The sequence below is a fragment of the Chaetodon auriga genome, chromosome 3 (assembly GCF_051107435.1).
Source record: "Chaetodon auriga isolate fChaAug3 chromosome 3, fChaAug3.hap1, whole genome shotgun sequence".
NCBI lineage: Eukaryota > Metazoa > Chordata > Actinopteri > Chaetodontiformes > Chaetodontidae > Chaetodon > Chaetodon auriga.
Window position 1 is genome coordinate 12,171,414 of NC_135076.1, and position 13,080 is coordinate 12,184,493.

At 43.7% G+C, this 13,080-nt stretch overlaps 1 protein-coding gene across 5 annotated transcripts in view; it reads left to right on the top strand.

Annotated features, from left to right (window-relative positions):
• pde4ba (phosphodiesterase 4B, cAMP-specific a) overlaps positions 1 to 8,861 on the top strand; it is a 163,751-nt gene extending 154,890 nt beyond the window's left edge. For 4 of the 5 annotated variants that reach the window (XM_076724409.1, XM_076724419.1, XM_076724428.1 and 1 more), the window contains 8 exons: positions 2,200 to 2,293; positions 5,657 to 5,940; positions 6,043 to 6,207; positions 6,867 to 6,966; positions 7,103 to 7,257; positions 7,370 to 7,492; positions 8,008 to 8,190; positions 8,299 to 8,861. In XM_076724409.1, the coding sequence (XP_076580524.1) occupies positions 2,200 to 2,293; positions 5,657 to 5,940; positions 6,043 to 6,207; positions 6,867 to 6,966; positions 7,103 to 7,257; positions 7,370 to 7,492; positions 8,008 to 8,190; positions 8,299 to 8,727 (1,533 nt within the window). In that variant the 3' untranslated portion in view covers positions 8,728 to 8,861. Of the gene's footprint in view, positions 1 to 773; positions 1,343 to 2,199; positions 2,294 to 5,656; positions 5,941 to 6,042; positions 6,208 to 6,866; positions 6,967 to 7,102; positions 7,258 to 7,369; positions 7,493 to 8,007; positions 8,191 to 8,298 lie in introns of those variants that run through there. The other variant, XM_076724448.1, reaches the window with a different exon arrangement.
• Positions 8,862 to 13,080: the final 4,219 nt, after the last annotated feature.

A 13,080-nucleotide genomic window follows, 5' to 3' on the forward strand; every position in this document is an offset into this window, starting at 1 on the left:
TGGGCTGTTGTCACCTAAATCGACGAAGGATGCAATTATATCCCATCTCTCCCTTCCCCTCCCCCTTCCTCTGACCGTCTTCCCCACTCTCTTGTTGTCTCTCGGTTGTTAAAAATAGCCTTCCACAGACACCCTGACAGCATCTAATATTGGAACTGGGATGCGGATAATGAACAGGCTTATGAGTTCTCCACAATGGCCGCTGCGCTGGGGGTGTCAAGAGACAACAGAGGACTCAGAAGAGGGAGAGGGAGAGGAGCGGATGATAATGGCAATAAAAATACAGTCGCTGTACTCAACTTTCTCAACCCTCATTGTTTTACTGCAGAGGGGAGGCGTAGCTGTACGGCTCCATGACATTCCTTCACAATGGCTGACTTCATAAAAAATGGCTTTTAGAGGGGCCGGGAATTGAAGAGGATGGGATTTATCTGCAGCAGTTGCACAGCCAGAAAAGAGAGAAGAGAGGAAAAGTCTGGAATCCATGTCTGGATATTATACGTCAATCACTCAAACATCCCTTCTGAACCTCATGTATACACCAATGCCAAGCTGTAATTAGGGCTCCCCCCTTCTCCCCACTTTCTGTCAAATCATGTGTTCTGAATAGAGCGTGTTGCTGGGGCTGGCAGACTACAGCAGGGGAAAAAGAGACAGAAGAGAGAGGGAGGGAGGGAGAGAGGGAGGGAGGGAACGAAAAAGAGAGAAACATGGAGGGAGAGAGAGAGAGAGAGAGAGAGAAGCAAGGTAGGAGGGGGAGTGAGCGCTACAGCAGTGAGAGCAGTGAAGCAAGACAAATCCAGTGGAGGAACCCCCCCTCCAGTCAGATGAACATTGCTGCCTCACTCCCTCCTCCTCCTCCTCCTCCTCCTCCTGTCTCCATCGCCGTTTTTTCCCCTCCTCCTCCTCGCTTCTTCTCCATTATTCATCAGTGCGCTGAGAGTCCCCAGCACACAGCTCCAGCAGCTGCTGCTCCAGCCGATCCACCGAGCCTGCTGGATCTCCTCCTCACATAGCCTGGCTACAGCGCTGACTTTGTCCTCCATCTGTCCGTCCATCCATCCATCTATCCCCAGGCATGGAGACTCAGAGCTGGCCCTTTTCTGCTGCTGAGAGGGAGAGTGAGCCATCATCAAGCTGCTCTCTTAGCCGCTGAGAAGAGAATCACTAGAGGAGAGAAGAGAGGATTTTTTGTCCTTTTTGGCGCTGAAAGAATCCTGTTCGTCTGCCTCTATTTTTATTTGATTGGATTACAGTTCTGGCTTTGTGTAGGAACGAGAAAACGGGGTCCAAAATGCCTGAAGCCAATTACCTGCTGTCGGTGTCTTGGGGTTACATTAAGGTGTGTGGAGCTTATCTACGTAGCTTGTCGGGATATCACACTCATTTCATTGTCCCTCTGTGCTGTGTTGCTGGTGCATTAAGGGCCAATTCTAAGGGAATTCAGCATGTTGATAATCATTTTTTGTGAAGCTCTTCAGGATACTGTGCTACCCTAATTGCACCAAAAGACATTTCCATCATGGTGTGTGGGGGGGGGGGTGTCTGACAGAATGGTGTTTTGTGGCTCAGGCTCCATCTTGAGCCCTCTGCAGAGCTGTGTGTCTGTTTGTATATGTGTTAGTGTGCATGTGTGTGCACGCGCATGCATCAGTCTGTCATAAACAGCTGCTACTGCAGTGCCTGGGTCTCCGTGTACTGTCAAATTCATCTGTATCTGTCAACTATTTCGTCTATTTAAAACTGTTGATGATAAAGAAAGTACATGAAAATCAGCAAATGTTGGAGCGAAGAGGACTGGAGGAAGCAGTGTGCAGATTTTCCTCTTGACATCATTGAAATTCTTGCACACTGACGCAAGTAAAACAGTTAAATAGGCCCCAAAAATGTGATTCAGTGTCATAAAACTGTAAATTGGTTGCAGGGGGTGAATTGAGAGGCATTAAAAGGTGATGGCCTCCCCACTGGTAACACAAATAATGATCCGCACCCTAATTAATTGCAGGGAAAATGGAGGGGAAAATAAGATGTGTCCTCTGACTGATTGAAGCTGTAATTAAATACTATTCTAGAGCTGGTGTAATGAAACTGGGTACTGCTGCATTTTCCATGGAATGTTGTACCATAATTTGTCCCGGGTTTTTACTCAGTGGAAACTGACGACATTTTTTCTCCCCCCCCCCCCCTTCTCTCTTGCAGTTCAAGAGAATGTTGAATCGGGAGTTGACGCACCTATCTGAGATGAGTCGGTCTGGGAATCAGGTTTCCGAATTCATCTCCAACACCTTCCTGGGTAAATGAAAGTCTTCAAAGTGTACATGCACTCAAAAATCACACGAACAAATTCACCAATTTGGTCTTTAGAATCCATCTTAAATCACCACAAGGTAGAACTATGAACTGTAATGTTGACCAAAAACACATCCAAATATCTGCCAGTAATTTGTAGCTCACACAGATCCACACTTGTCTGTTTTTGCTGCAGTGTTTTTGTGGAGGTTCAGTCTTGTACATGATGTTAAGCTGTGCAAGTTGCTCTGGCAGGCTTTTCTGTGGGGGCGTACCATAAAACACTGCGCCATTAAGCTTTGTCTAGATGTTTACGGCATTGTGCTCAAAATGTGGTAAAAACTGTACGTTTCTCAAAGTATCGAGAGAAAGAAAAATATATTAAGGTTGCCGGCGGCTGTAAAAAGTGCCATTTGAGTGACAAGGGAGCTTGTTAGCCAGAATCAGGGTAAGTGGGTTGGAACTGGATGCTGACAGCGTGGGTCGCACATTGAAAATCTGAGAATGGATGGCCATTTATATTGTCTTCAGGACCATTGCTTCTTCTATCTTCTTCTATTTGTTGTCAACCACATGTACAAAATATTTCATGGCTCTGGCATCAAACCACACTATGAACTAACTGGAGGGAAAAAAAATAACCTCAACCAGCACGAATGAGACTAACAACAGATTTCTTCAAATGGATTACAAGTTGGCTTTTGGTAAATGTGCGGTTTCCACAGAAGCATGACGATAGCTAGAGGACAGATACACAAAGCTGAGGAATAGATAAGTGAATGAGTTGAAGGTAACATGGTTTGACAAACAAGAATGCACGTCAAGGTATTTAAGATTATTTATAGACAACGTGCTTCCGATCAATTGGCATCCTGATCCGGTGCAGGGCTGTTAGCAGATCCCTTTCCACCAGATCATAGAGAGCAAGAGCAGGGCTGAGGAGAGACAGCGCAGACGGGGGAGGGAGGGCACTGACTGCAGTGAAGGAGAAAATAGAGGTACAGAGGAACCCCCTTTGCTGGCAGTGAGATGAGCTCGGCAGATTGTGTGACTCATCACCGTCTTAATGCATCTGTGTGAGCAGGGACACCTTGTCGTCCCTCCACCTCTCCCTCCCCCTGTTGCTGCCCTGAGAATCCAGACAGAGATGACTATCGCTATGATAAAGAAATCGGGATTACCGTCCTGGTGGTAAAAAAAAAAAAAAAAACAGGTAACATTAATGGAGATGGGGTAAAAACAGCTGGCCCAGTTTGGCCTCAGCTGACCAGTAGGACTGTTTAATCCTCCCATCCATTAAGATTAGTATCACATCAGTAATACACTTATTTCTGCTTTATTTTATTTTTAGAAAAACATCCATTCAGGCTCAGAGAAATGACATTTTCCTGCCATATGTCTGGTTCTGCAGAGGTCGTTCAAATTCAAATATCTGGTTTTTAAATGTTTCCGCTGACAGTCGACTGGTAAAACAGTGCTCGTGGAGCCTGGATAATTCCCATGACAAAAGAAGATCCAAGGCTTTCTCATCGAGGGTGATTTCAAAGCAGGTTTTCTGACTTTCCATTCAGGATTGTTGGCTGACAGCATGCTGGCCATTCACGTGTGCCTTCCCCCTGCCACAGCTGTCCTCGCAACATAATTCTGTCATAATTCCCTTTGATCGGCCAGCAGCAGAACACACCTAGTTTTGGGAAAATGCTGAGGGGAAAAAAAATGTCCCCAAAAAGCACCACCGACCTTCCCGGCTGCATCTGCGTCTCTCACAGTAGAGCATATGGAGTGGATGAAAAAGAATCCAATGAAATTGAAATAGATGTAGGAGGTGACGGAGGAGTTGGAAGGAGAAGGGAGAAAAATGACAGAAAGAACAGAGCAAGATACAACGGCTACTTCATGTGCTTAAGATTTTTTTGGCAGGGAAATCAGTGAAAAACAGAGGACGGAAAAGATATAAGAGGGACTATCCATGTGACCAGCTGACACATTACAGGCCAAACTGTGACAGAGAAAGATTTATAATATGGAGAGCAGCATCATGATAACGGTGCTCAAGGCGCTCCTGAGCAGTTTATCATAGCAGTCAACTGTGGAACAGAGTGCATGCCATTTACTGTCTATTGCCACTTACAAGCTGATGTAGAAATGGATGATAAGACCGACACTGCGAACTGGTCTGTATCCCAATCTGATCTCTCACACACATATACAAGCCCCCCCTGACACACACACACAAACACCACACCACAGTGGTGATAATGATGGCTTGTAATAAATTAGAGGGCAATATATTGCTCTTCCCCTTGATTCCCACGCAGCACATGTCTGAGAGCGCTTAATTGCCCATTCTCAATTACCACTGGAGAACTGAAGAGAGAGCAAGAGACAGAGAGAAAAGCAGAGAAAACAGTGCAAGAGAGAGAGTGGGAGAGCATGAGAGTGAAAGTGATTATTTGAATTACAGCTGGTAATTGAATAACCCTCCACAGGGGAAGGCTGATAGGCCAGCGATGAGCTGCGTCGAGGCTTGAAAGATGAGTGCACAGCTCACATACATGCCGATAGCCGGTCCCTGCAGGATTTCATTCAGTTCTTCTGTGATTGCAGTAAACACGAGGGCCTGGTTGGTTATTACAAGAAACTTGGCCTGTTTTCTGCATTTATTTTTGGATGAAGTGTGAAGCCTGGCATACTATTTATAATTGTTTTTTCAAAGGAGTATTATATGAAAGCCTTTCAGTTTTTATTCCTGGACTTATTATTCACTTTATCTGAGGCCACACCAAATGTAGTTGAACAGAATGACAAAATAAAATAAACCAAGCATAAAAGTACCACTCTGTACTAAGTGATTTGATAAAGCTGTGAAAGATGCGGCAGCTTATTGAATGGCCGACTTCATGGAGCTGCCTTAACTGTGTAGAAGCCCCAGCACTCAGGCTGTCAATGGGCTGACCTATGAGAGTGAAAAGAACAGGAGATGAGATGTGAGCCACCTGCTGAGAGATGGGGAGAAAAAAGCACTGCCAGGGAGGGAGGGGGATAGAGACGAATGAACAGTGGGAGCTCAGAGAGAGACTGCAGGTGGAAGACGGGGAGCATGAATGAACAGATGAATGGACGGACAGATGATGAATAAATAAGTGAATCAATAAATCCCTCAGGAACTAACCGGCTGCAGGTGTTTCTGTAGTGCACCTGTGTCCTCAGGCAGCCTTCAAACTGAACTTTTTTTATTGAGAAATAGATCACAACCCAGACTTGGGTTGTATGAGGTTAAATAGAAATCTATGATTATAGTCACGCCTTCCTCACAATGCCCACACTTTTCTAAAAATGACCACTCTCTTCTTTTCCCCTCCCTCAGACAAACAGAATGAAGTGGAGATCCCCTCGCCAACGTCCAAGACACGAGACAAGAAGAAGCAGCAGAAGCAACAGTTGATGACACAGATCAGCGGGGTCAAGAAGGTCTCCCATGGGCCCTCGCTCTCCAGCAGCAGCATCTCCCGCTTCGGTGTCAAGACAGATAAGGAGGAGCTGCTGTCCAAAGAGCTGGAGGACCTCAACAAGTGGGGCCTGAACATCTTCACGGTTTCAGAGTATTCCCACAACCGGCCTCTTACCTGCATCATGTACGCCATCTTCCAGGTAGGAACCGTCTTCACTCACTGTCCATGATCTTTGTCTTTTGTTTAATTACTGCTGAAATTATCCACACTTCTTCCTAATTCTGTTCTGATGTTCTTCTAGGAGCGAGACCTGTTAAAGACATTTAAGATCCCCATGGATACGTTTGTTGCCTACATGATGACATTGGAAGATCACTATCATTCAGATGTGGCCTACCATAACAGCCTGCACGCTGCTGACGTAGCCCAATCCACTCACATCCTGCTCTCCACTCCAGCCTTGGATGTAAGTTCTAATATAAAGTGAAGAACTGCAGTTTTCAGTACCTCAGATCAGGCTCTTATTTCATTATGCAATTGCCGTACATGTTTCAGCTGTAGAGGCTGAAAAATTTCCCCACCTCTGACTTTGGGCACCAGTGTGCAACCGCAGAAATAAGGGGGAAAAAACTCAATTAGAGAATGAGCTCTTACATCACCTGATGTGCCACTTTCCTGGATCGCCACAGCGGCTTTGAAGAGCTCAACAACCTTCCATTGAATCATCTTTTCCTCCCTCTCCACTTGCACCGTGTTACTCAGAGAACTTCCCTTCTTTCCTCCATGCCTTATTTGATTTTTCCTGCATGTATTTTCTCACAGCTCTCCTTAAGCTGGAGTAGCTTGCGAGACAATGCACAGGCAGGTCAGAACGCCCCGGTTACTCTCCTCGCTGTCTTTCATCTATGGAAATGAGCCGACACAGTGTTAGACTTCATTTCTTGAGCAAAATCAAGGTTAAAAATCTGATTTTAACTTGCAAATCCAGTCTGGAAAGTTGTCATGTACAACCTCGGGGTCGGGTCACACAGTGCTCTGGAAATCAACAGTTGCCAACAGATGCTATGCTGATGCCATTTTTATCCTCAAAAATAGTTAAATGTTCTTTTTCTTTCTCTTTCACAGGCAGTCTTCACAGACCTTGAGATCCTAGCAGCCATTTTTGCTGCAGCTATCCATGATGTTGACCATCCTGGAGTATCAAACCAATTCTTAATCAATACCAGTAAGTCAACATATTACTCAACACAGAACTAAGACATATAGTAATAAGACTAATTTGTTCCTGTCTTTGACACATGAACTGGTGTTTTCAACAACAAGGACTAAAATATTAAAATCTCTTATTAACGCCTTGGCAGACTCTGAGCTGGCATTGATGTACAACGATGAGTCTGTGCTGGAGAACCATCACTTGGCTGTGGGATTCAAGCTACTGCAGGAGGACAACTGTGATATCTTCCAGAACCTCACTAAGAAGCAGCGACAGTCCCTGCGCAAGATGGTCATCGACATGGTAAGATATCACGACTCACATTCTTTCTCTTCTGATGTCATCTTGAGTTAAATCATAACTCGTGCGCGTCATCTCAATGCTGAGGATGTTTTTTTTCCTCTCTTTTATTCAGGTTTTGGCCACTGACATGTCCAAACACATGAGTCTGCTGGCTGATCTGAAGACGATGGTGGAGACGAAGAAGGTGACGAGCTCTGGAGTGCTGCTGCTGGACAATTACACCGACAGGATACAGGTAGGTTCTGGTTTTTGCAACAGTAAAGTTGCATTATATGAACTGTGAGCTTGTGCTTGGACACACTGTAAGCCCTCCACCTCCCTTTTACCTGCTTTTAATAGCTCTGATCAATAATCAGTGTTGGCAGAGGTTGCTCAGCCAATGGTCATTAGCCGGCCTCCTACATAGCTGACCTCTGCTCCCACTGTCACTCTATCCATCTTCTTTTTGCCTTTAAGTGCTCCCCACACTCTCCCTCTAAAGATCTTTCCAGGGTTCCTTGTTTATTAGGCTTCCTTTCACAACAAAGACCATTATAGCCTAAAAACGAATAAAACGACACAAAACAAATGAAGTAAGCTGGTTATGCAGCGTGTTCATACCACAAATGTTGTCTTTAACGTATGATTTAACCTGCATTTTTGTATTACTGATTTGTTATCCGATTTTCACTTGTTCAAAATAAACTAAAAATAAACACTGCTGGATTTAAAGATTTTACTTACTGAACTGCATTTCTGTTTTATTTATAGGTGCTGCGTAACATGGTGCACTGTGCTGACCTGAGCAACCCCACTAAGTCCCTGGAGCTGTATCGTCAGTGGACTGATCGGATAATGGAGGAGTTCTTCCACCAGGGAGACAGAGAGAGGGAGAGGGGGATGGAGATCAGCCCTATGTGTGATAAACACACAGCCTCAGTGGAGAAGAGCCAGGTACGCAATCAAGGACGCGGAAACTGCATTATGTACGAACGCAGGTGTGTAAATTCAGATGTGCATCAGTACGAAAAGGATTTCAATTCCTGTTTCTCTCCTTTCTAGGTGGGCTTCATCGACTACATCGTGCACCCCCTTTGGGAGACCTGGGCCGATCTGGTCCACCCTGACGCCCAGGACATTCTGGACACACTTGAGGACAACAGGAACTGGTACCAGAGCATGATCCCCCAGAGTCCCTCCCCGCCCTTCTATGACCAGGGCACGCACGGACACAGCGGAGGCAGTGGGGGGCAGGGAGGTGGGGAGAAGTTTCAGTTTGAGCTGACCTTGGAGGAGGAGGACTTGGATGGAATAGAGAAAGATGGTGATGAAGAAGAAGAAGAGTTAGAAGAGGAAGAGGATAGTCTAGGAGATACTCGTTCTCCTCCCCTGGACTATTTGGACGTTCAGGAGGATGAGGAGGGCGGCATGATGGAGCCCACGTCGGCAATAGAGATCGTGACACACGAGGCGTCACCCACAGACACATAGGGCTTCCATCATCGGGCTCACATGGTGATTTGAAAGTTTTTTGGAAAAAGAGGAGAGATCCTCTTGCAGCTGTGCTTTTTAATAAGCCCACAGAAGCAAGGGCTTAGTTTCGTCCCGCATGGGGGCGTCTTGCACTTGGGTGTTTGAAGCCAGACATAGACGGGCAGTTTCAGTGAGGCGGCTTCAGAGTTCTCAGGAATAATTACTGCGAACATTTTAGTCTTGATGGACAGGCGAGACTGAGGGTGGAACTTGAAGGATTTCGGCCAGTTTGGGAAATGGTTACTTTTCTTTTCTGGACTGGCATTAAATGGACATCGACACTACTGAGAGAAGTTTTGTACCTTAAGACTTTTTTACAGATATGATCTAGAAGTAGCATAGAGTAAGATCTACTGATGGAGACACATTTGTATAGCAAGAGAAAGTGTTTACTTTTTTCCTGTACCATTTGTCAAAGGACTTTTGTGTGCCTTTTTTACTATTGTCTTTATAATAGTTTTTTATTTATTGAACACTCTAGTATGTCTGTGAAATGTTTTTTTTTTTTTTTTTTCTTATCTGAAAGAGCAAAATCTTTTTTGTATGTTAAAAAGAGAACAGTCTTCCATGTATTGGGCAATAGAGAAATCCAAACAAACGTTGACAAACAACTCTCGGACATACTCATCTGAATAGGGAAACATTAACACCTTCATAGTACGCACGTTTTGTCGCATCTGTTCTTCACTCTGAGCACAATGTCTTTCTTTACGCGTTGAATTCAAAGGTCATGGGTCATGTTCCATGTTTAGTTTGTTGCTCTGTTTGTCACGTGTCAGTCAATGAATGTCACCGTCACACTGAAATACATCACCTGTTTTCATACTTCATCTCTTTCTACATCTTTTCTCTCCTTCTTTGTCACAGTCTGCAGACCGTTGGGGCTTTCAATGCAAAATGCTCATTGAGCATATGAAATCCAACACTATGTGGACAAGTATTCCTGCTAGACTGTCAGTAAAATGAATGTGACCTTTCATTTATCCAATTATTGTCATGAAGGTATGAAATAGAGGTTAAACCATAATACCCTACCCCCAGATAATGTCAGCAGAAAAATAAGCGGGTCTAAAGACATGCACCTCAATGAACTCTTTAGATCCATGATAAAATCAGAAATGAAGTCTGCCAAGGACGAAATGCACAACAGCACTGAGTCTATTTTTAGCCCACAGGTATGCTGCAGTCTTAATAATCCTGTTAGTTGGAACTGGTTCTGACCCCAGACCCGTCTGATGTAACGCCCCCTGCCCCTTTGCAATCAGGCCCAGACCAGATGATTAAAGGTGCTGTTAGAGCTGCCTGTCTGAAAGGCGCTCTCATACCCTCATCAGCGCCACTATTGACATGGTTAACGAACCCCTCTGGGCTCCACAGACACGACCCCAAAACAATCAGGCCGGCTATTTCTTCCTCACGATAAAAATCCCTCAAGTGCAGCGTCTGCTCATTGACGTCAATTGAATTTTTTCCCTTCCCCCTCCACTGTATCAGGTTTCCAGGACAGTGGGGTTATTAGGATTTGGCACAGATGGAATAGCTGGATTCAGCATGGCAGACTGTGCCCTTTTCAAAAAAGAGGAGTAATTAGGTGCTCTAGGTTTAAAACCAACCAAAAAATATCTTTTTTGTTTGTTCCTTCATGAATGCGATGGGGAATATGATTTGAAAATGGTTTGCAGACTTCACATTTCTGCTCCTGTGGCTTCCATGACTAATTTTTGTGGATGTTCTGGTTGCGTCTATAATCACATCTCTCCATTTTCATATTGGTTTACTGATAAACTCAAAGGTACTTCATCTAATTTCACTCCAGCATGCTTAAGTGGCAAACCTTTGTGTGCAGTGTATATGTATGGAAGGTTCTGAATGTGTGTGTGTGTGTGTGTGTGTGTGTGTGTGTGTGTGTGTGTGTGTGTGTGTGTGTGTGTGTCTGGATGTGTTGACTTTGTCGTCAGGCCTTACCCCCATCACTCCCCACCTTTGTCTCTACTGTTTGTTGCTAGGAGCTCAAGTTGGTCCTTTTTGCTGTTTATAACAGTGTGTATTTATTCTATACTTAAAGCTTGTACATAAGAAATACTGGTTCAGTGTAAAATCTATTTTAATTTATATGCACTTGCATTACCTGGAAGTGGTGGTGTCTAATGTGTAGAAGACTCTGGATTAGAGTCTTTTTATATATGTATTATATATTGTTTTTATATACATACAAATATATATAAATATATCTAAGTATATATTCGCACAATGTTTTGAGTGCCCAGCAGAGCAGCAGCTAGAGACACATTGTTGTTGTCACATGAGAACCTTGTAACCCCAAAGTAACGTTTCATCTTTTTATTTTACCCAACGGTTGAAATCGTCTTGTCTTTTAATGTATCGTCGCTGACAAGAAAATGAAAAACTTTATGTTTAGCTTATTATGCATAAATGTTAAACCAAAAAAGCTCTGACTTTTGAATCACTTTTAAATCTTAATTACTATCATGGTATTTGTCCATACTGTTAAAATTCGGCTTAGTTATGTTTCTTAAATAATAGGCCAAATTTCACAGAGGATTTTTGTTTCGTATATCATTTTTATAGTTTTTGTAGCTACAAGGTTTTCATCTGACAGCAGCAATTTGGTAACCCAGAGACAACATAGAGGACATGTTAAACTGCATAGGCTTGGATATAGGATACATACAAGCTAGCTGAGGAACACAGAAGCTGAGTCAATGCTTGGTATCAAAGTGCATAAAAGGCTTATTTTCTCTCAGCGGCTTGTCACAACCGAAGCTTTTCCACCCAGCATTTGAATGCAGATTGCTGATATATGAGGCCAGATACTGGTTCGACTGACAAACACAAAGCGATTGTCTCCTTTTACACTTAGCGCACTTCATGTAAAAGTAGATAACACGGGGCTCGTATTGGTAGCATGCTACAATACGCCCGGCACTGACGTGAATCTTTCTGAATTAACAGCAAAACATGATCTTATGTAACTGATTGTGCTAATGTGTGAACTCTTTCTGACCAAACTTGTTAGCAGTTTTGAAATTCAAATTTGTCAGTATTAACATTGTTTATCTATGTTCAAGCTTTTTTTGGTCATAGTTGTGTCCAAATGGTTAGCCAGATTTAGCACTATCTGCATGAAAGATGGGTTTTTTTTTAATTGTCAATAATATGTTCAAGTCCACCAGGTGTTGCAGGTGGGTTATTAAATGTTTCACACAATGTATGGTATTATATTGTATATTGTGTTCAAAAATAAATCTGAAATACTTTTTCTATTAAGTGATTAAAAGCAAAGCATGAATATATTTCTTCTGTTTCTGATTTTTTTACCCCCTCGTGGCCCAAGTGTCTTAACTCTGTGTGTGTGAACAACTAATTGGGTCACAATGGTGCTTCTGGTGGGTTCCCACATGTTTGCCATGTTTCATTAGGCTGTGCCCCAATACAACACTGTATTAACTGAGCACCTGGGTCCTCTAGTATGTAAAACACTATCAACAATAAGCAAAAATCCCTGCTAGTGGCCCCTAGAGGTCTGTGCTTCTGCTTACATGCAACCTGACCAAAGAGCTAGGAATCAATTTCCAATCCAAACAGCACTGCCATACAAATGTTAAAACTCCAGAAGATGTTAGACCCAATATAGAGATGCATCACAGCCCCGAGAAGATGTCTTCCAGTTGCTTATTGAGTCAAATGCCTCATCAAATACTGGACTAACACTGGGAGAGATGTAGCAGGAGAATACCGTGGCAATGAGATATGACTCATGGTACGCTGTTTGACTGGAATACTGTCTGAGAGTCTGGGATTGGATTAATTCAATTGTGCTTCTGTCTTTAAAGTCTAAGTTTATGTTCCCACTGTTAGCCCACCACAATCTACATAAAAAATAATAAAGCCACTGAAGGTCAGCAGATCCGGTCCTGTCCTGTGAGAAAAAAACCCTGTCAACCTCAAACCCTGGGACAGAGCTCTACAGTGAAGTAGAACAGAGATTATTATGTTACTCTTCATTCTCTAGATGTCACTGCGTTTGCTGCATCATCACAGAGGTTCAGCTCTAATGTGCTGAGACGGGAACACAGTGTGACACAGACTCAGAACCACAGCCCACACACAATGTGACAGGACTGTCCTGATGTGACATAAGGCCTTCACACACACACACACACACACACACACACACACACACACACACACACATACCAGTGCACATTCAGTAAGAAGCTCTTGTTTCTGTTCGTGTTGAAATGTACACTCAGGGGTGCATGTGCACACACACACACACACACACACACA